The sequence below is a fragment of the Centruroides vittatus genome, unplaced genomic scaffold (assembly GCF_030686945.1).
Source record: "Centruroides vittatus isolate TY-2023 unplaced genomic scaffold, ASM3068694v2 contig_1035, whole genome shotgun sequence".
NCBI lineage: Eukaryota > Metazoa > Arthropoda > Arachnida > Scorpiones > Buthidae > Centruroides > Centruroides vittatus.
The window spans coordinates 1,618,984-1,639,930 of record NW_027120673.1 but is presented as its reverse complement, the minus strand read 5'-3'; the positions used below and the strand labels follow the sequence as shown (position 1 = coordinate 1,639,930).

The window sequence follows — 20,947 nt, the reverse complement described above, 5'->3', positions numbered from 1 at the left end:
TTTCTTTTTTTGTTCATTGGATAAACTATTTGGTTACATAAACAACAATAAATCCAGCTACCACATATTTTTTTCTGGCAGCCATAACAACTTATTTTTTGAAGCATGCACACAGCAACATGCACAGCCACAGAGCCACCTTCTCTTCAATTTCTGCACACCACATATCCAAAAAATTCCAATTTGCAAAATACTAGCAACCATGCAGGATCATCATAAGACAATGCTGGATTACTGGATATTATGAATTATGAATATGACAAATTTTTAGATTAATAAATTGCTACTGTATATAAAAAAATATCTTTCTTCAATCCTTTGAATAGAAATATAATTAGATTAAATTCAAAAATATTTTTTTACATATCTGCTTTTTATTTCATATATTTACTATTTTTATAATTAACAGTAGTAATATAGACATTATGAAAGCATTCAATATAAATAAAATATTCTTTAAGAATAAAATTATAATTTTTTTAATACCAATAAATTTTTAGATTTATTTATTGTTCTAAATGTCTACTTATTGTTTTATATTTTCTAAAAAAAATAAAACTATATGTACTGTAATAGTCTTTTAAGCAGATATAACCTAAACTACAAAACTTTACAAACCAACAGCAACTTCTACAGAAGTTTCTGTTGCTGATGGATTTAAGTTTCATAGTTCAGTTATATATATCCACTATTCTTTAAATAAATTATGCATGAAAGAGATATATATATACATACCTTCCACTAACACACTAACTAAACCACGTGATTCTGGAGATCTAGCTTGTTGAACAAAGAGTTCTCCATCTTCCAAAACTCCAGTTACTACTGGTCCCCAAGTAATAATACCATAGGTTAAAAGTCCTTCAATGCTTTCTTTACTTGTGCCAAATGCCTAAAAAAATAATTTAATTATAAATAAAAATTTAATGTAGTAATTTTATAATACAATATTTAATTATATTTACTTACAGGTTTAATATCGTTTTCTAAAGCAAGCAGGAAGTCATTTCGAAATACTTTTAATTTTTCAGGTGCTTCTGGATCAATCTCAACTTTACTTGCTGCCTAGAATTATAAATATATATTTAGCACTTATACTTTTAGAAAATTAAAAAATTTTTTATTGAAATTATTTTGAGATTCTTTAATACAAAGAATTTTAATTATAATAATTCATTTTTGAATTAAACTATTATTATTATTATTATTATGTTGGATTAAGTGAGAGATACTCGGTTAACACTGGTGGCTGTGTACTATGCCAGACCAAAGTCAAGGCATAGTAACCAAAACAGAAATTAAAGAAGTGTATCAGTGTGTGTGTCTGTATTCAGGAATTTTCTCACAATATGACATGTATTCAATATAGTGGCCTTCTGTAGTGTGATGTGTATGTTTCTATTCAATTGTAATGTGCCCAGGCTTTTGTGTAGTGTGTGTGGTATGACACCTGTAGAAGAGAGAACAACAGGTACAATAAGCACCCTATCCATCCTCCACAGATGCCTTATTTCCTGGGCGAGTTCTGTGTACTTGCTAATTTTTTCAGCATATGCGTTTTGTATATTGTGAGTGTTTGGAATGGATATGTCTATAATGTATGTGATTTTATTGTGTTTGTCAATGAGTGTAATGTCTGGTCTGTTGTGGTAAATTGTTTTATCTGTGATTATGGCTCTGTCATAGTACATTTTGTGCGTGTTGTTTTCCAATACTGTCTGCGGAATGTATTTGTAGTATGGTTCGTGGATGTCTACTAATTTGTGTTTCTTTACAAGCTCTTGGTGTATTATATTTGCTACTTGATTATGTCTGTGTAGATAATCTGTCTGTGCCAAGAGCTTGCAACCAGAAGTGATGTGTTGTATAGTTTCTGGCATGACATGACATTTTCTGCATGTGTCATTTATGAGTGTTGTATCCTTGAGTATGTGTTTTCTGTAGTTTTTAGTATTTATGACCTGATCCTGTATGGCGATCATGAATCCTTCCGTCTCCCCAAAGAGGCATCCCCGTGCTAACCAGCTGTTTGACGCAGTTTTGTCAACAAAATCCTGGGCCAGATCATCAGGATGCCTGCCATGGAGTGCCTTTCGAGCCCACGATTGCTTAATGGTGTCTGTGCTTTTTATATGTTGCGTTGTGTCCATATGATGTGAGTGTAAGTTTAATGGTGTGTTATTTGAATCTGCTAGAGTTACTGCTTTATGTAATTGTGATGTTTCTTGTTTTTTGTAGAAAAACTCTCGCAGTGACTGTATTTGTTTGTAGTGAAGGTTAACTATGTCAACCAGGCCACGTCCGCCATCTTTACGTGGAAGGGTTAATCTTTCTGTGGCGGATTTAGGATGATGTTGTTTATGCTTAGTAAGTGTAGTTCTTGTTTTCCTTTGGAGTTGCTCGAGATCTGTGTGAGTCCAATGTATAACTCCAAAAGAATATGTAAGTACTGGGATGACATATGTGTTTATTGCTTTAACTGTGTGTTTTGCATTTAACTGTGTTCTGAGAATAGCATTTAACCTACTTTGGTATTCTTTAATTAATCTTTGCTTTGTTTGTGTATGTTCTGTTAGTTTGGCCTGTTGGAATCCTAAATACTTGTAGAATTTGCCCTCTTTCATGGATTCAATAACGTCTCCATTTCCGAGCGCAAAATCTTCTTTCTTCAGGATTCCTTTTTCTATGTGAAGTGTTTTGCATTTATCTAGGCCACATTCCATTTGTATGTCCTTGGTGTATGAATGTGTGATTTGTACGAGTTGATAAAGTTGTTTTTGTGTGGATGCATAAAGTTTTATGTCATCCATGTACATGAGATGTGACAGTGTAAACTGTGTTGTTTTTTCATGTCTGATATTGTAACCATATTGCGTGTTGTTTAACATGTTGGATAATGGGTTCAGGGCTAAGCAGAACCAGAGAGGACTCAAGGAATCTCCTTGAAAAATTCCTCGCCTAATAAAAATTTGCTTTGTTTGTATGGAAGTGTTACTAACCCTGAGATGTAGTGTTGTTCTCCAGTGCTGCATAGTGTTTTGAAAGAATGCAATGAGCAATGGATGTATTTTGTACATGTGTAGAATATGTAGCAGCCAACTGTGTGGAACACTGTCGAATGCTTTTCTGTAGTCTATATATGCCATGTGTATGTTTCTGTGTTGTTTGTGTGCTTGCCGTAGAATGACTGAATCTATGAGTAACTGTTCTTTGCATCCCCTGTGATTTCTACGGCAACCTTTTTGTTGTTCCGTTAGAATGTCGTGTTCTTCAATATGTTTGTATATTTTGTTTGCGATACAGGATGTCAATAACTTGTACAGCGTTGGAAGACATGTAATTGGTCTGTATTGTGTGGGGTCTGTGGTATTGTTGTTTTTAGGTTTCATGTAGGTGATGCCCTGAGTAAGAAAATTTGGCATGTCTTGTGGATTGATGATGATGTGTGTTAGGTGTTTAGCTAGTTCCTGGTGCAGTGATGTAAACTTTTTGTACCAGAAATTGTGAATGTTGTCTACACCAGGTGTCTTCCAGTTGTGTGTTCTGTTAACAGTGTATTGGAAATCATGTATGTTTATTTCAGCACAGGGCATAGTTGGTATGTTGTGCAAGTTTCTGTTCTCCTCCTCGATCCAGCCTGCATCAGCATTATGCATGACAGCACTGGACCAAAGAGAAGACCAATATGTTGTAAGTTCTTCTTCTGTTGGTGTGCCACTGTGCTGTGTATCAGTGTTTGCTTTGTTATTAATTTGTCTGTAAAAGAGTTTTTCATTGTTGTAAATAATTTATTTTGTTGTTTTCGTAGTGTACATGTTTTGTATCGTTTGAGTCTACGTGCTTTGGCAGCAAGTTTTTGTTTTAGTGTATCAATGTATTCTGTGATGCGTGTGTTGTGATGTTCATGTTTTGTGTGTGTTTTTATTTTCTTGAAAATGTTTTTGAGCTGTTTCCTTAATTTGGGTGTTATGTTGTTTTTAGTGTATTGTGTCAGCCTGCCTAATTGCTGTCTAATGTCATTTATTTGTGTTTCTATTCTTCTCTGCCAGGCAGGCTTGTGATAACATTGTGTTTTCTGTGTATTTGTCTGTGAATGTACTTTCAGTCCATGGTGTGTCACTACTGCGACTGCCCCAGCATAAACTAATGTATGAATGTCTGAGAGTGTAGAAATTGAATGAATGTAGTGTGGTAGTAAGTGAGTGTTTACATAATTTAGTGTTTTTCCTACTTCCTTCGACGTGTTGATTTTTGGTATTCGTGGTCGTTGTGTGGGATCTGTGCCTGTATATTTAGTGAGTGTTTCCTGAAATATATGTGAGAGCGTATTAACTAAATCCATGTCTATGTTATCAGTGATGGATGAGGAAGTGTCTGTAGTATCATTAGTGGTAATTGTTGTATGTGTGTTATTATCAATGCTTGTTGCTGGATTATCCTGACAGGTTACATGATCTTCATTAATGTTAGATGTTTCTGTCTGTTGATGTATTTGATCAGCAACCTGTTGTTTGATAAGTTCAAGTGTTGTTTGTGGAATAAGGTTGTTGTGTATAATTGTTCTTTTTTGATCAACAACCCTTTGTTCGGTGACAGTGAGGTGAGGATACTGTTGTGTGAATCTATGGTGTAGTTGTTGTCTGTATGCTGTCGTGTTTGTTTCGAGTTTTCTGATGGTGTAATAAGTACGGATGGTAAACTCGTTCATTTCCGTTGTCCATTTCATCCGTTGGCGTGGTTTTCCAGCCTTTGTGGTCTGTGGATGCATTGCCACAGAAACACCAAGGCTAGGTTGGTTCCTCACATCTGTTGAGGGCATTGCAGTAGCCATGCTTGGGCCGGTGCTGCTTTCGCCACCGGTAACCAAGGGAGACTGTGGCCTATTTTTCGAACGTGAGCCTCTGCCTAACCCATGAACGCGGACCTTGTTAACCCGGGCGACATCCGAGCCGGTATCACATTTAGATCTGGTTACTACCATGATACATATCTCCACAGAATGTGGGTGTGTGGTCACTCTTAGCTTCATTTCTCCCCATAGACCTTACTGGCATGGGTGTCCCTACCAGGAGCTTGTGCTCCAGCCTGCATTGCCCTATGGATCAGTAAAATTACTGGGCTCTCCCACCACGACCAGGTGGTGACCACAGGAGAGTTATTATTATTATTTTTTTTTTTTTTTTTTTTTAAATTTTAGTGAGATATACTCAGTTAACACTGGTGGCTGTGTACTATGCCGGACCAAAGTCAAGGCATAGTAACCAAAACAGAAATTAAAGAAGTGTATCAGTGCGTGTGTCTGTATTCAGGAATTTTCTCACAATATGACATGTATTCAATATAGTGGCCTTCTGTAGTGTGATGTATGTGTTTCTATTCAATTCTAATGTGCCCAGGCTTTTGTGTAGTGTGTGTGATATGACACCTGTAGAGGAGAGAACAACAGGTACAATAAGCACCCTATCCATCCTCCACAGATGCCTTATTTCCTGGGCGAGTTCTGTGTACTTGCTAATTTTTTCAGTGCATGCGTTTTGTATATTGTGAGTGTTTGGAATGGATATGTCTATAATGTATGTGATTTTATTGTGTTTGTCAATGAGTGTAATGTCTGGTCTGTTGTGGTAAATTGTTTTATCTGTGATTATGGCTCTGTCGTAGTACATTTTGTGTGTGTTGTTTTCCAATACTGTCTGTGGAATGTATTTGTAGTATGACTCGTGGATGTCTACTAATTTGTGTTTCTTTGCAAGCTCTTGGTGTATTATATTTGCTACTTGATTATGTCTGTGTAAATAATCTGTCTGTGCCAAGAGCTTGCAACCAGAGGTGATGTGTTGTATAGTTTCTGGCATAATGTGACATTTTCTGCATGTGTCATTTGTGAGTGTTGTATCTTTGAGTATGTGTTTTCTGTAGTTTTTAGTATTTATGACCTGATCCTGTATGGCAATCATGAATCCTTCCGTCTCCCCAAAGAGGCATCCCCGAGCTAACCAGCTGTTTGACGCAGTTTTGTCAACAAAATCCTGGGCCAGATCATAAGGATGCCTGCCATGGAGTGCCTTTCGAGCCCACGATTGCTTAATGGTGTCTTATTATTATTATTATTATTATTGGTAAGAAATAAAATCAAAAAACACCCATTAGCAAAAATGTTATGCACAAAAAAGAAAAAGTTGGAATCAAATGAAACTTTATTAGAGCAGATGTAAGGATTAACAATATCATAGCAAAGAACAATTTCCCATGGAACAATGGTATAGTTTAAAGTGACTTTTAGTACTATGAAGGTTTTCTTCTTGCATGGATACATGAAACACTACAGTTGGGCATGCAGGCATCATATGCTATCCTACAACAGATGTGTATCTGCTGCTTCAGATTCCTTACACTTGTAGATGCCAAAATTAAAGTTTCATCTAGTACCTCAAATGATCTATGAATGACAAATCAGGAGAAAGGTGGCAAAATGACAAACATTCCTGGGAATTCCTAGTCATGAACTGCCAAACATTATCTTGCTGGAAAGGGTCATTTGCAGCCCAGTCACAAAAGACAACACATAATACAAGATTTCCTGAACATACCAATTTTCAGAAATATCCCTCATCCCACTTTACTGGACGATTGACTGTTATATGGTAATAGATTGGGAACCATTGGTAATAGATCCCAGATCAGCATGCCAGCAGTGTGATAGTATACCACTAAACAGTTAAGGCAGATTGAAGCATTCATGGTCTTCTAAAAAACTTACACTAACAAGTTTAATAAATATTATTCAGACAAATTATTTCTTTTACTGTTAAAAGAATGCATGGATATGATAAAGTTACATATTATATTCATGCATTCATATAACAGTAAAAAAAAATATTTATTACACTTGTTTTCTCAAACTATTTTATGTATTTATTAATTAATAATTGCCTGACAGTCAAGCAATCATAGTACTGTAGGTCCAAAACTTTATACACATCCAGTATGAAATCATTCTTCAACAAAATTACATCACATGGAAAAAACATTTGGAATATACAGTGGCACCCAATTATTATTAAGTAATTGGTACCAATGCACAGAGCTTACATGTCTGCATGATTCCTGAATTTTAATATTCAATTGTATAAACTACATCAGTGACAAAAATATTATATATCTGATAATATGATATCCTGATGGTTATAGATTGACGATAAAAACTAAAAGCATGTGAAAATGAAAAACATAGTGATAAAACAGGAAAAGGTGCAACATGTTCAAATGATAAAACACTGACTTATCAGTTAACCCTTTCCATGCGAAAAACCTTTAGCATTAAGTAAATAGTGGAATTCGTTATGCGGCGCATTTTTGCGTTTTTTGGGTAATTTTTTAAATCGTGATATTTCACTTCAATATCGCGCTATATTCAATCTGTTTTTTGTGTTTGATTAAAAACATATTACAGTTTACGATTGTATAATTTTTAGTTTTATACTTATTTAAAATAATATGAAGTTTACGAACAAATTTGAAGGTTACGAACAAAAAAAAAAAAAAAAATTAATTTACAGAGAATCGCTGAACTTTGTACATCTGTTAGATAGAAACATCTGTCCTCTATTAAACAAAACAAACCGCAGCTTTTTACCTAGAGCGGGGGAGAAGTTATTGTCATTATTCACACTATGTCTCTAATTACTTAGCTGGGAGAGTAGTCGATTGTTATCGTGAAGCGTCACCGATTAGTCAGCTGTACGACTGTGTCAGTCGTAGAGCTTTGCTCTTACTTTTGTAAAATAATTAAATGTATTCAAAATATATATGAATTCATTTGACAAAAATTTTAAAGCCAAATTAACAGCGCGAACACTTTCCATGGACTTACTATAGGAAGGTGGAGTTTCCCGGGAATATTTATCGCTAGATAGTTTTAAAAACATATTTACTCGTTTAAATATTGTCGAATTAGCTGATTTAATGTCAAAGTGCATTAAATTAGTTAATTACAATTAAAAATCGATTTAAAAAGCGAATTTACAGTAATTGTTTACATTTTACTTCGAAGGTTGAAGACGGGGCTTTTCGTGGCAATTTTTTCGTTTCATAAGTCTGTGATTAGTTAAAGTAACGTCAACAAAGACAGAAGAGACTCAATAAAACTGTAGAAGGAGTTTCCCTTTGATTGTTTTTAGCCAACTGTGTAGTTAACTGCGAAAATTTACTGTAGAATAGTAGGGGATGTATTTACCAAAATATTTATGGCCCAGGGGTGGTAACAAAACGTTTATTGGCTTAAACAAAGTCAATCGATATACAGAAAAGCGAATCAAAGCTAAGATCTCTGAAAAACTCGAATATAACGCAAATTAATCGAAGTTTTTGATTAATTTTTTAATTAGGACCGATCGGTCCGTTTCACATCACTGATAAACAAAGAAGTCACGTGATACGGACCGATCGGTACCTAACCGCATGGAAAGGGTTAAGCAAAAACCATAAGTATTGTGATGAATACATATCCATTAGATTTATATACAGTGGCCATAGCATGTTCTATTATGAAACATTGTCTAATGAAAGTATGAAATCAGCCAAACTTTGCTAGAATTTAGAAATGAAACAAAGAACACATCAACAAACCTGTTTCATATTTTCAAAGATGGCAAGAACTGTTTTTAAGACAAAATTCAACAGAAAAAATAACAACTGGCTCTGATAATAAAAATGCTGTTTAGCTTCTTATGATGTGTTAGTCAATAGCAAAAAGCAAAAAACTATATACAATAGAAGAGGGACTAATTTTACCTGCTTCCAAAGAAATTACCTATAGAATGCATGGAGATATAGTAGAAAGAATTGTGATATGATTTCATTATCAAACACCACTTTGAAGCAGTAAATAAAAGACATGTCTGATAATGTTAAAAATTAACTAGTGGAAAAAATGCTCAAAAGTCAGGACAATTCTTTGCAATTATATGGTTCTGTGAGAACCCAGGCTAGTGAAATTTATTTGATTTAAATTCATCCGATTTAAGTTTTTGAATTTATGCATTTCATTTTGCCAAATTATAATGGCAAAGATATCATAGATACTGTTCAGGAACTTCAGAACTTTTTCCCTTGGACTGTACTTCCTCCATGAGTGACACAGACAGCTTCCAAAGAACTATTCATCAGGGAAAATGGAGACAAAAATCACAGATTGGTGTGACAGACAACTTCACCAAAAATGGGCATTGGAATGCCAGAGGGATGGCCCCCAAATAAAAGGGTAAAGAACAGATGATGAACGCAGAGTTTGCCAATCAACCTCCTTTTGTGTGAATATATTCTAGTCGAGCCCATCACCGATCACTCTGACCGCGGCCGTTCACTGGATTTTAGATGCCTGTAACAACAAACCTTTGATAGCAAACTATACCATCAAGGAGTCTAAACCCACCCAAACCAGCAGAAACCACTCCATCCCTTCATCAAGATGATTCACAGTATCAAGACTTCAATCAAGCCAATTTGACCAACCAGGTATTTATCAACAAGTGTCCAAGTTTGTAAACTCTCTCTCTCCCCTATGCTATTATAAACTAAACTCTCCCATTTATGTTTCGCTCTTGTAAAATCATTATGTTAAATAAATTGTTGTTAATTTTTGTTAAATGTGTAGTGGAGTGCATTATTTCTGATGTGCCGTCTCTCAACCCCCTCCTTCATCCCAAACCCATTGTTTACGTACGCGACCGCTCATGTGAAATTAACATACAGACCTAATGGTCACAGTGGTGTCAGTCCTGATTTGGGCATTGTCAACATGGTGCTGACCTAACAGTCACAGTTCTAACAAGACTTAACTTATTTGCTTGCATTCATATGGTACAAATTTGATGATACAATTAGTGAACATTTTTTGTTTTACAAATTATTTGCCAACACACACTACTAGTGAATTTACTTTTACTAGTTTGAATGATTTCATAATTCAAATGAAATTGGATAGTCAAAATGTGTATGAGTTAGTACTGATTGGGGTTCCTGCAATGTCAGGAAAGTACAGAGGATTCAAGACAGATATTCAAGTCATTTTACCAAATATCAGATTGCTTCAAACACAGAGAATCATTAGCAGCAAGAAAGATGCCAAAAAAAATTGAAGATGAAACTGGATGAAGCTGTGAAAATAGCAAATTTATAAATGCTAATCTTTTACATTCCTATATTTTTAGTGTTTTTTGTGAGAAGATAAACAGTGTTCATTAGTGACTACTCTTGCATTCCTGCATATTTGGATTGTCTGATGAAATATAGTTATTTCTTCATGATAAATCATGGGAGTGAGTGGTTCAGTAACTTTTCATGGTTTTTATGGAAATTTGATTAATTCGTTCTAGAAACCCCCCAAAAATAAAAAATATACACTTTCTTACTATGTTTATTTATATGTATTAATAAAAATACATATATATGCAGTCTTGCATTTTTATTATGCTATGGTGACATATATGTCTGACATTTTTACAAAACTGAATGGCCTAAATTTCAGCCTGCAAGAGAGATCTGTACTATTTTTAATAAAATGGAAGGCATGATCATGAAATTAAACTTGTTGTCTGAATGAATGCAGAACAATGTATTTGAATCTTTTCTGAAACTCTGTGACTTTCTTGCAGTGTTTGATGATGATCTTTCCAAATAAATTAGAAACCTATTTGTTCAACATTTGCCAGGTTTTGAAGAACAATTTTAGGGATTAATAGTTTCTTCCTAATGCCAATAACAATGCCAATGCCAAATAGAGATCCATTTCATGCAGATGTAAAAAATGTAAGATTTAACTCAAGCAAGGAAAATAGTCTTATTGAACTTTTGTGTGACATCTCATTGAGGTGTCATACAGAGTTACTGAGGTTCTAATGAATGAGGCACTTTTGTATATTTTTTGAAATTAAGCACAAATTTGCTACAAAGAACTTATCATATAGGAACATGTTTTTTGATGGAAAAAATCAATTTTATTTTCTATTTTTTTTATAAAAGGAATGCATTTCCGGCTGTATGCCCCTCTTCAGTCATTATATATAATGATAAAACTATGTAACAAATTACAGAAAATATATAATAGTTATTTATAAATAACTATTATATTTCACATATGCATACAAACTGATAAAAAAACACAAAAAAATTATTACCTGTAATATAACTAATGGTGACAGCTGGAATAACTAGGTGTTAAAAAATAAACCATGCTTAAAATATAGAAAAAATTGACAAATAAAAAGAGTAAAAACAAACATTTTAAAACCAATAAAAACTGGCTAAAAATTTTTTTTTATGAGTTGTACACATGTATATAAAATATAAATAACTATTAAATATGTTCTGTAATTTCTTATATAGTTTTATCATTATGTATAATAAGGATTGAAGAGAGGCATACAGTCAAAATGCATTTCCTTTTATACAAAATAGACAATAATAAAATCTACTTTTTCCATTGAAAAAAGTGTTCTTTTATGATAAGTTTTCAGTAGCAAATTTTTGCTTAATTCCAAAGAACATACAACCAAAAGAGAGAACAGCAAGCAATCAAGTACTAGACATTTTGTATTTCATTCAGACTTCTGATTATCTGTGAAAAATGAGTATCCCAAACTGGCATCAAAACAGATATTTAATACCATTCTCCATTACATACAGTATTTATGTGAACAGGCTTTTTTCAGTTGTTTTATATAAAATCAAAATACACAAACACGATGAACATGAAACCTGATCTACACTTAAAACTGTTCACCACTGAACCTGAAATTCAAAGCATAGTATCAACAAAACAGCACCAACCATTTCATAAAATGAGTAAGTTTTCAGCTTATTGAATAGATCAATAGATTGGTAAATAGATTTTTCAAAGCCTGGGGTCTGCTGAAATAGTCATTTAAAAAAAAAAAACAGGTCCTTTGAAGTGAAAAGATTGGAAATTACTGCTTTAAAACATAGAAATTACCATATGTACAGTACAACAAAGTGAAGTGCACTTAGAATAAATTGGTAAATGCATTTTTTAAAACTACAATATCAAAATATTCTTTTTTATTACATGTTTCTTAAAAGTTTTTCTGGTAAAAAAAGCATAATATCAAAAATAAAAAATGGAGTTGTCATCCAAAAAGTGACATAATTTTTCAAAACCATTTGTAGCAAAAAGTCATTAAGTGAAATAATTATTAACCAAGGGATAAGTGCATATATATAATAAAAATTAACAAATTTCTTATTAATAAAAACTGATTATTACATTTAATCATTACTACTACTGATTTAAATACAGTAATTAACTGTTAATTGTTGTGAAAAACTTCTTTCAAATCTTTATATCTTTAAGCTTGTTAATATTCTTACCTTTATTAATCTATTCATTGCAGTTGACTGTGCAGCTCGTACTAATCCTTCAATTTCAGCACCTGAGAAATTTTTGGTGAGGGCAGCTAGTTCTTTAATATCAACATCATCTGCTAATTTACCATGTTTTCTCATCTGAGCTGTATGTATATTTAATATTTGGCTTCTGCCAAATTTATCAGGTAATCCTAATTGATAAAGAACACAGTGCAAAATAAAAATTTATTTAAATTCAAAATTTTTACAATACAGACTAACTTTTTACAAATTATACGTAAGATATTACCTATTTCCATTTGTACTTCTAAACGACCAGGTCGCAACAATGCTTCGTCAATCATATCCCTACGATTTGTCATCCCAATAACCAAAATATTATTTAAGGATTCTATGCCATCAATTTTTGCAAGTAACTGGTTAACAACTGTATCATGAACTCCTGTATTTCCAGCCTAAAATATGTTGAATGTTTGCAATGAATTTTTTTCTCTTCATTTTCTATTGACTGAATTTTTTAAGAAATATTTCAAATAAAATAAACATACCACAGATCCTCTTGCCTTACAAATTGCATCAATTTCATCAAATATGATAATATGGAGTCCACTGTTAGGTCCCAACTGTTATATAAAAGTTCTATATAAATCATTTGTATCTAAACATAAGACTTATAGTGTATCAGATCTAAGAAAAATAATGATATAGAAAAATTATGAAAGTTTCTCTTGATGTATGTGCAACATATAATGCAACAATGTTTTAAAAAAATCAAAAAATTACACTGATAATTACAAACTAAATTTTTACTGAAATTTATAATAATGTACAGGGTCATTATAATTGAAGTTTCACTTTAAAATGGCCATAAAAGGAAAACTACTGGACAGAATATTATCAAACTTGGTAATAGTTTATAGGACATCATATGGGATTTTATTTTCCGCAAAAAACAAAAGTTCAAAAACTCACCACCAGCAGGAAACGGCGCCGTATGCAATATTGTTAAATGAAATAAGACACAAAGACATTGGTTGAAAATGTTTTTAATCGTTTCTAAAACGTATTACAAAACGTATTCAATGTGGCGTCCACCATTACCTGAAAGAAAGTTAAGTCACATTACTGTGTTCTCAACAGTAACTCTTAGCATATCAGGAGGAATTTAACTTGCTTTCAGAAAATGTTGGATGCCACATTGAACATGCTTTGTAACACGACTTAGATGTGATTAAAAACATTTTCAACCGATGTCTTCATGTCTTATTTCGTTTAACAATATTGCATACAGCACCATTCCCACTGGTGGCAAGTTTTTGAACTTTTTTTTTTTGTGGAAAATAAAATCCCATAATTTCCTGTAAACTATTACCAAGTTTGATAACATTATGTCCAGTAATTTTCCTTTTGTGGCCATTTCAAAGTGGAACTTTAATTATAATGACCCTGTATTTGAATCAAAAAATTTCTATAACTATCTTTTTCATTTATTGTACGTAGAGGCAATTCTTTTAAATATCATTATACATTATGAAGTTTATAAAATTTATAAAATATAAATAATATATCATTTAAAATTTGTACTTACATTTTGAACTTGTCCAAAATAACAATTATCACAAGTAGAGTATAAGATGTATTATGAATTACCAATAATGGATTTTTTTGCCATACTATTCAACCTAATGAGGTCCTGTTAGTTTAAATTAACTTTATTGGTAACAAATGTCTAATTGACGCTTTTTTTTAAATTTAAAATATGCATGTTTCAAGACAACATTATAATGATGCAATTTTGAAAAAAGTTATATGTTCAGTAGAGCATAGAAACAGAGCTCACCAACATTATATATTTTATGACATTTGCATTTATATATATTTTTTCTAACTTTTTGTTATAAGCCAAACATTGGCTCAAGCTACTTTACCACTACTATTAATAATTAAATTTTGAATAATTTGGGCTAGAGGTGCCATCTCTTATTAACTTTGTGTAAATTAAAACTCAAACAAATTAAAGAAATAGCCAAAAATATTCAAAATTGAACAATGACATGAGAGAAGCACACAATTACATGGCACATAAATAAAATAAAATATATTACTTATTAGCCAAAACAAAATTGTAGTCAACAATTAACATATTTACTACCACTCATTATAATGCAAAATTGTACTAAATATGCTGATTTGTTTTTCATAAAATATGTCACTGTTTTACACAGGTTAAAAATTTATTATTTTGAGCAATCTTTATGGAATTTATAAATGATAACATGAAATTGAGTCATTGGCGTCTACCTGAGGACTATTATAACTAAATATTTCCTGGAAAATTAAAAATTAAGCAATAAAATATAAACTCAAAAGGACTTCTCACACTTCCTGGTAGTAATAATTAACATTTGAAAAATAACCCATGCTCCATTTACCTAAAATTTCAGTGTATGGATGATGCAAAACTGCATCAGCACATTGTAATGAAGCTCACATAATAGAAAACTGAGTCAACTGGTAGGTGAAAATGTTAAAGTTCTAAAAATACAGAAACAAATTCAAAAAGTAAATGCTATACAAATATTTTAAATTGGATAATAAGTGGAAAAATATATAATTAATTGCAAAAAAGATTTTTGCTTTTTTCATGAAAGAAAATTACGATGAGATTTATTAATATGAAAACACTTGAGTATGCAATGTATTAAGTAATAAACTTGTGTTATACCATGGTAAATAATAAGGTAGTTAGGTCACCATCTTATGCTAAGTTTAGTAATTATAAATTAAATTAATTTAATTTCTTGTAGAATGAAAGATTACTACAGTCTTTTACTTAATTTAAGTAAAGGACTATTTACATTTAGTAATTTAAAGATTACTAAACAAAACCAGTATAACAGTATTAGAAATGAAAACTTGAAACTGTTGAAGAAATCATAAATATTTAATTATATTAAGTGTTATTTGGAATTTTACATTCCCATTTTTAGAACTACTACATTCGATGTTAACATTCTGATGATTCAAAGAGAACAACTGCACATGCTAATAAACTTTTGAATCAAACTGATCAATAGCATAACTTTGAAATTTTAAGTTATATGAAATCCATAAACCAACTGGTATTTTTAAAATTAACAATATTTGAGATTTACAAGAACATTTTAATAAACATGAAATAATTTTTGTGTTTCAAGTATAACAGAAAATATGAAAAGCAAGTGTATACAACTTTTACACAAAAATGTCTCAACTTTTAAAAAAACAGGATTAGACAACTGTCAATCTCAGCCTTAGCTTTAGCAAGAAATTACTTACTCGTTTTTCTTCTTCTTCTGCTTCAGCAAATAACCTTCTTATATTTGCTTCTGATTCTCCTACATATTTATCTAGAATCTGAGGACCATTTACTATCTTAGGTTCACGTGCATTTAACATTTGTCCAATTTGGCGAGCCATTAAAGTTTTTCCAGTACCAGGAGGTCCAAAAAGCAATATTCCTCTAACATGTTTTAAACCTATATATATATATTTAAAAAAATGATTCATAACATTGTACATTATTTACAAAATAAAACATAAAATGAAATATATTGGTAAATACTTTTATAAAGTTAAGTGAATTTGATTCAATTTTTTTTTTTTAATAAACACTCATATTTTCATTAAATTATCAATATATATTTTCCAATAAAATTAAAAATGATACAAAATCATTCTGCAAATGGATACAAGTATAGATAAAAAATGTTTTTTATATTAAAATTGGAAACTAAGTTTATATAAAAGTTATTTTAAATTGTGTTACATTTTTAAAAATTGTTAGGAAGTTGTGAAGGTGACCTTTACCCCTGTAATCATCGTGCCCTCTCTACTGCTATGTGGGGATGAGTGGAGTTCTGGGAACTCTGTCAAGGGGTAGTGTCTTTGTTACCCCGGGTTGTTACTTTAGTTTAGTTGTAACGTGTGTTATGTAATAAACGTGCAATCCTTCTTTTAGTCCGCTCTTTCTTTGTCTCAGCTCGACACCATCCTTTCGCTATATCCACATTCTGACAAAAATTAAGTTGCAATATTTAAGTTGGTCTAACTGTTATATGTCAAACAATTAGATCAACTTCTACACACATTCTGACGTTTTTTTAATGAACTGCATAATTTATTTCCACTAAAGCTCACTGTTAAAGTTTGATATATTTTTATTTACTAGTTAATCAAAAATGTACATGTTACAAATAAACTTATTAAAATTTTGCTTGATTGAAATATTTAAATTGTTAGAATACAAATCAGAATTAATTATTAATACAAGATAGTAAATATAACAAACATCAAATACAGGATGCCCATTCAAATCCATAAGAAACTTTCTCAGCTATTTTCCAGTTTTTCCAGTTCATTTTTAACTCTTTGCAGGAAGCCCTTTGATGATTTTATAATTCATATTTCCATTGCAAAATAAACAATTTCATTTTGGTTTTAATTTCTGTGCAAATCTCAATGAAAATCAATAGTTAATAACAGTAACAGTAATATAAAATCCTTGAATTAACAGATCTCAATTCAGTGGACTTCAAATTTAAGAAACAAAATTCTATATTTTCAAAATTGGCATTTCTTCCTTATTTTCCACAATGAAGTAATTTTAAAATCATTTCATTTATTCATTCTTGTTATGGGTAATTTACTTTTATTTATTGTAATTTTCTATTACCTGGAATCTATTCAGTGAAACTTGAAACTTGTTATAAACATAGTTCTGTTCTCAGAGAACTAAAATAAAAATTATAACATCCCTTATTAAGGTAATCATTTAAAAATTACATTCTTCCATATTACAATTTATGTTACCATCATTTAAAGTGTTACACCATAAATTAAACAGAAAGCAAACAAAACAGTTAATTTTCACAATTTTCTACTATTACTGAAACCAAAACTGGCAGAAATGGCACTAGCACAGAATCTAACTAGCAGATATTATCTGTATTCAATTTAATGGACATTCCAATATTTTGGAATGTCCATTGGAATGTCCATTATATTGTCCAATGGACATTCTAAATATTTTGGAATGTCCAAATATTGGAAATGGATATTGGAATGTCCATTATATTGGAAATTGGAATGTCCAATTTCCAATATAATTTAATGGACATTCCAATGGACATTCCAATATTTTGAAATGTCCATTAAATTCCTTCTTCCAAATACTGTAAGTTAATTCATTAAATTGAGGATTTACTGGATGGCATTGACCAGGGCCATTGAGAGAGAAGCCAGGAAGTTTTCCATGGACCTGGAAAAAGCTTAGGGGCCTGTACTAGATCCAATACCTATATTTTAATTTTATTTTTATTAACAAAAAAAGAAAGGTTCAAACTGTTTATAGTAATGAAGAAACATCTAGTACTTCATTTGTTCAAAAAAAAGCCCTCACCAAAGGGCAAAAGGGGTTTTTCTCTACTCCTAGGCTCCACATAAGCTCTCAATAACTATACTCCTATTGAAAATGCAAACAAACACAAAATATATGATGAAAACCATTCCAAATATGTAATTGTTGTAAAAACTTTTAGTACATATTAATCAACTACTAAGATAGTCCATCTGGCTACATCATCCTAAACACTGTATGTTACAATAATCTCAGGTAAAGAATAATTTTTAGAAAGTCATAAAATAATAATTGATGTAATTAAGATTATAACAAAAATTTAATATATTTATTATTTTACATGAGCCTACATAAGTATTATTTGTTAAAATAAAAAATAAAAATTGAACAAAGTAATAGAATTTGCTTTGCTTTCAATTCCCTTGTTTATAATGTTATTCTTTTAATTTAGGAAATAAAAAGAAAGTCTGCTGGTGCAAGGTCCATTGAGTAAAGAGGCTGTGGAACGGCTGTTGTTCCATTTCACCAAAAATTGATGAATTAACAGCTGTGCATGTGTGTCAGCAGTTGTAATGAAGCATCCAGTAGCTCTCTTTCCAAGTATCAGATTTTCACTGGTAAGTTTGAGTTTGATCTAATGGTTCATTCTCAAATGTTGTTTTTAACATTTTAAATGTCCATGTAAAAGATTTTTAGAGTTTGATGTGTGATTATGTTATGAGCACATTTCAAATTTTTTAAAAAAAGTTAAACATGTGATGATATAAATAGACATAATATAATGACCAAGAAAATTATGAACTTACAGTTTTCACTACATTATTTTCCAAAGTTACTGCTAGAAATCAACATAAGCATCATCTGCTTAGTGGCACTTGTTAGTGCATTAATTTAAAAGTTTGGGAATTTTCCAGACATACCCTGTATAATAATTCAATCTAAATAATGTTCATTATAAAATAAAAAATTCACAACCAAAACCAAAATTCTGAGCTATTTCACAGCTTTTTCATGGTGCCCAAAATTCAAGACTGATCACAATTTTCCAGGGAGGTGAACAACCTTAAATAGTATATAATAAGAGGAAGTATTTGAAACTTTACTACTGCTAATTTTAATTATTGTGGAAAAAACATTGGAGATAATATTCAAATTATCAGTCATGTACTGATTATAAAATTCTTTTATTAAATTAAGGCTGTACATTACAATTACATTACAGTATTGAGAATTTTTTAACTAAAAGTATTTTCTAATAGAAAATCCTAAACTATTGAAAATACTTTAATAATTAGAAACAATATCTTGAAATACTTTTGGGACAAATTCATAATCCTATTGTTAAAAAATACTCATTTATTAATACAGTCAAACCTCAGGTTTCAAATGCCTCATCTTTGAACAATTTGGTTTATGAACAAAATTTTCAACGTCATATTTGTCTCTGTTGCCATACAATAACTCAATTGCCAAACAAGATACTTGGCAAGAGCTAGCCACAGATTAGAAAGAGAGACAGACAGTCAGTTTCATATACTTCTTGTGATACCTGACCAATCAATGACAAGCCTACCAATTCAGATGTTAGTATCACTGAGATCACTTCATGTCATTAAACATCATGAAACGTAGTACCAATGATGATGTTATTCAAATTAGATTTAAATGTACATGCGGGTAAATTACTACTTCCATTTTTCAGTACGTCACAATTAAATTTAAATCAAATGAATAAAAACCATGTTAATTGACATTTGTGTAATATAAATGACATCCACAAATCTGTGTTTAAAAGTGCTTAAAAACTCCAAATAAATAAAAATTTATTGATATATTATATATTGATATTTAATTTAATATTCATTAACACTAGATAGCCAATTAATTAAAACTAAAAATAATAAAATAATAATTAAAACTATGGTTTTAACACCAAAACAAACTAAAATTTAAAATAAGTCAAAATTAATTAATTAATTTAAATTAAAATTTAAATCAAAGGATCCACTGATGAGGCCTGTTAGAAAGGGCAAAATGCATATGGATTTGTTAAAAATGGAATTTTTAAAAAAAGCTAAAATAAAGGTTTAGTATTCGTTGTTATTTGGTTTGTTTGCCTTGATAGATCACTCAAAGTCAGATATAAAGAGTATATTACTTGTTAATATTTTGTAAATATTTTAGTTTTAGAGTTTATATTTTTAATAAATCAAAGGAATTGAAACAATATTTTGGAAAGTGTAGATAAAGTACTGGTTGTCTGTCTTGATTGATTTTGTTATATTTCATCCAAGCAGAGTTGAGTCTCTACAGCACTTTTTTTTGTAAACTGATGAGTTTGGTTTTGGTTGGAGGTGACAGAATATTTTGCTTTTAGTATATATATAGAATAGATATTATATTGCATTTTCATGCATAAAATACAACTTAAAAAAAATAAAAAAAAAAAAAGATTTTGTTTTCAGAGTCAGTAATGGATTAATCTATTTTATGTTGTTTCTTATGGGAAAATTTGTTTCAGTTTGAGAACAAATCAATTTTCAACTACTTTTAGAAATGAATTAAGTTTGATTCCTGAGGTTTGACTGTATTTAAATATAAATTTATTTCTTAATTATTGCAGAACTTCAAATATTTATTCTATGTTTACCTAATTGTTCAATGACTTCAGGAGGAAATACTCTTGATGCAAATGCTCTACGAAAAATAGCATTAAATTCTTTGTCCAGTCCACCAATTCCCATTTTCTGAAAATCCCAATCAGGATTGATGATAGATTGCCGAACAACCTTTCTTTATATAACAAAAACAGAAACTTAAAAATTTATACTTATTAAAATATAAATACTAAATTTTACTTGATAAAAATATGGCTGATATCAATCATAAAAAAATTACAAACATGTATTCTTAATTTTTACTTATGTACTTACCCCTTAGATTGACCAATAAGATTCACAAATGCATTTTCTGATTTCTCAAAAACAACTGATGCATCTGGTAGAACAAGTCCAACTCTAGTCTGTAGTGTAAACCACAAGTTATTTCAATACATATAATAAATAATACCAAATAGTAAGAGAATGTTCAGCCTAATTGCAAATTTAATTTTTAATTCAATATGTCTTATATTAAACATAAACTTTGTGCACAGTAAATATAAAC

The 20,947-nt window shown here is 30.9% G+C and overlaps 1 protein-coding gene across 1 annotated transcript in view; it reads right to left on the bottom strand.

Annotated features, from left to right (window-relative positions):
• Positions 1-20,947, bottom strand: part of LOC136969315 (vesicle-fusing ATPase 1-like) — a 69,359-nt gene that overhangs the window by 16,223 nt on the left and 32,189 nt on the right. Inside the window, exons 8-15 of the mRNA XM_067263445.1 lie at positions 20,716-20,804; positions 20,433-20,575; positions 15,703-15,902; positions 12,933-13,007; positions 12,674-12,839; positions 12,388-12,575; positions 970-1,065; positions 736-892 (exon numbers count right to left, since the gene is read on the bottom strand). Coding sequence (XP_067119546.1) covers positions 736-892; positions 970-1,065; positions 12,388-12,575; positions 12,674-12,839; positions 12,933-13,007; positions 15,703-15,902; positions 20,433-20,575; positions 20,716-20,804 — 1,114 coding nt within the window. The remainder of the gene's footprint in view (positions 1-735; positions 893-969; positions 1,066-12,387; positions 12,576-12,673; positions 12,840-12,932; positions 13,008-15,702; positions 15,903-20,432; positions 20,576-20,715; positions 20,805-20,947) is intronic.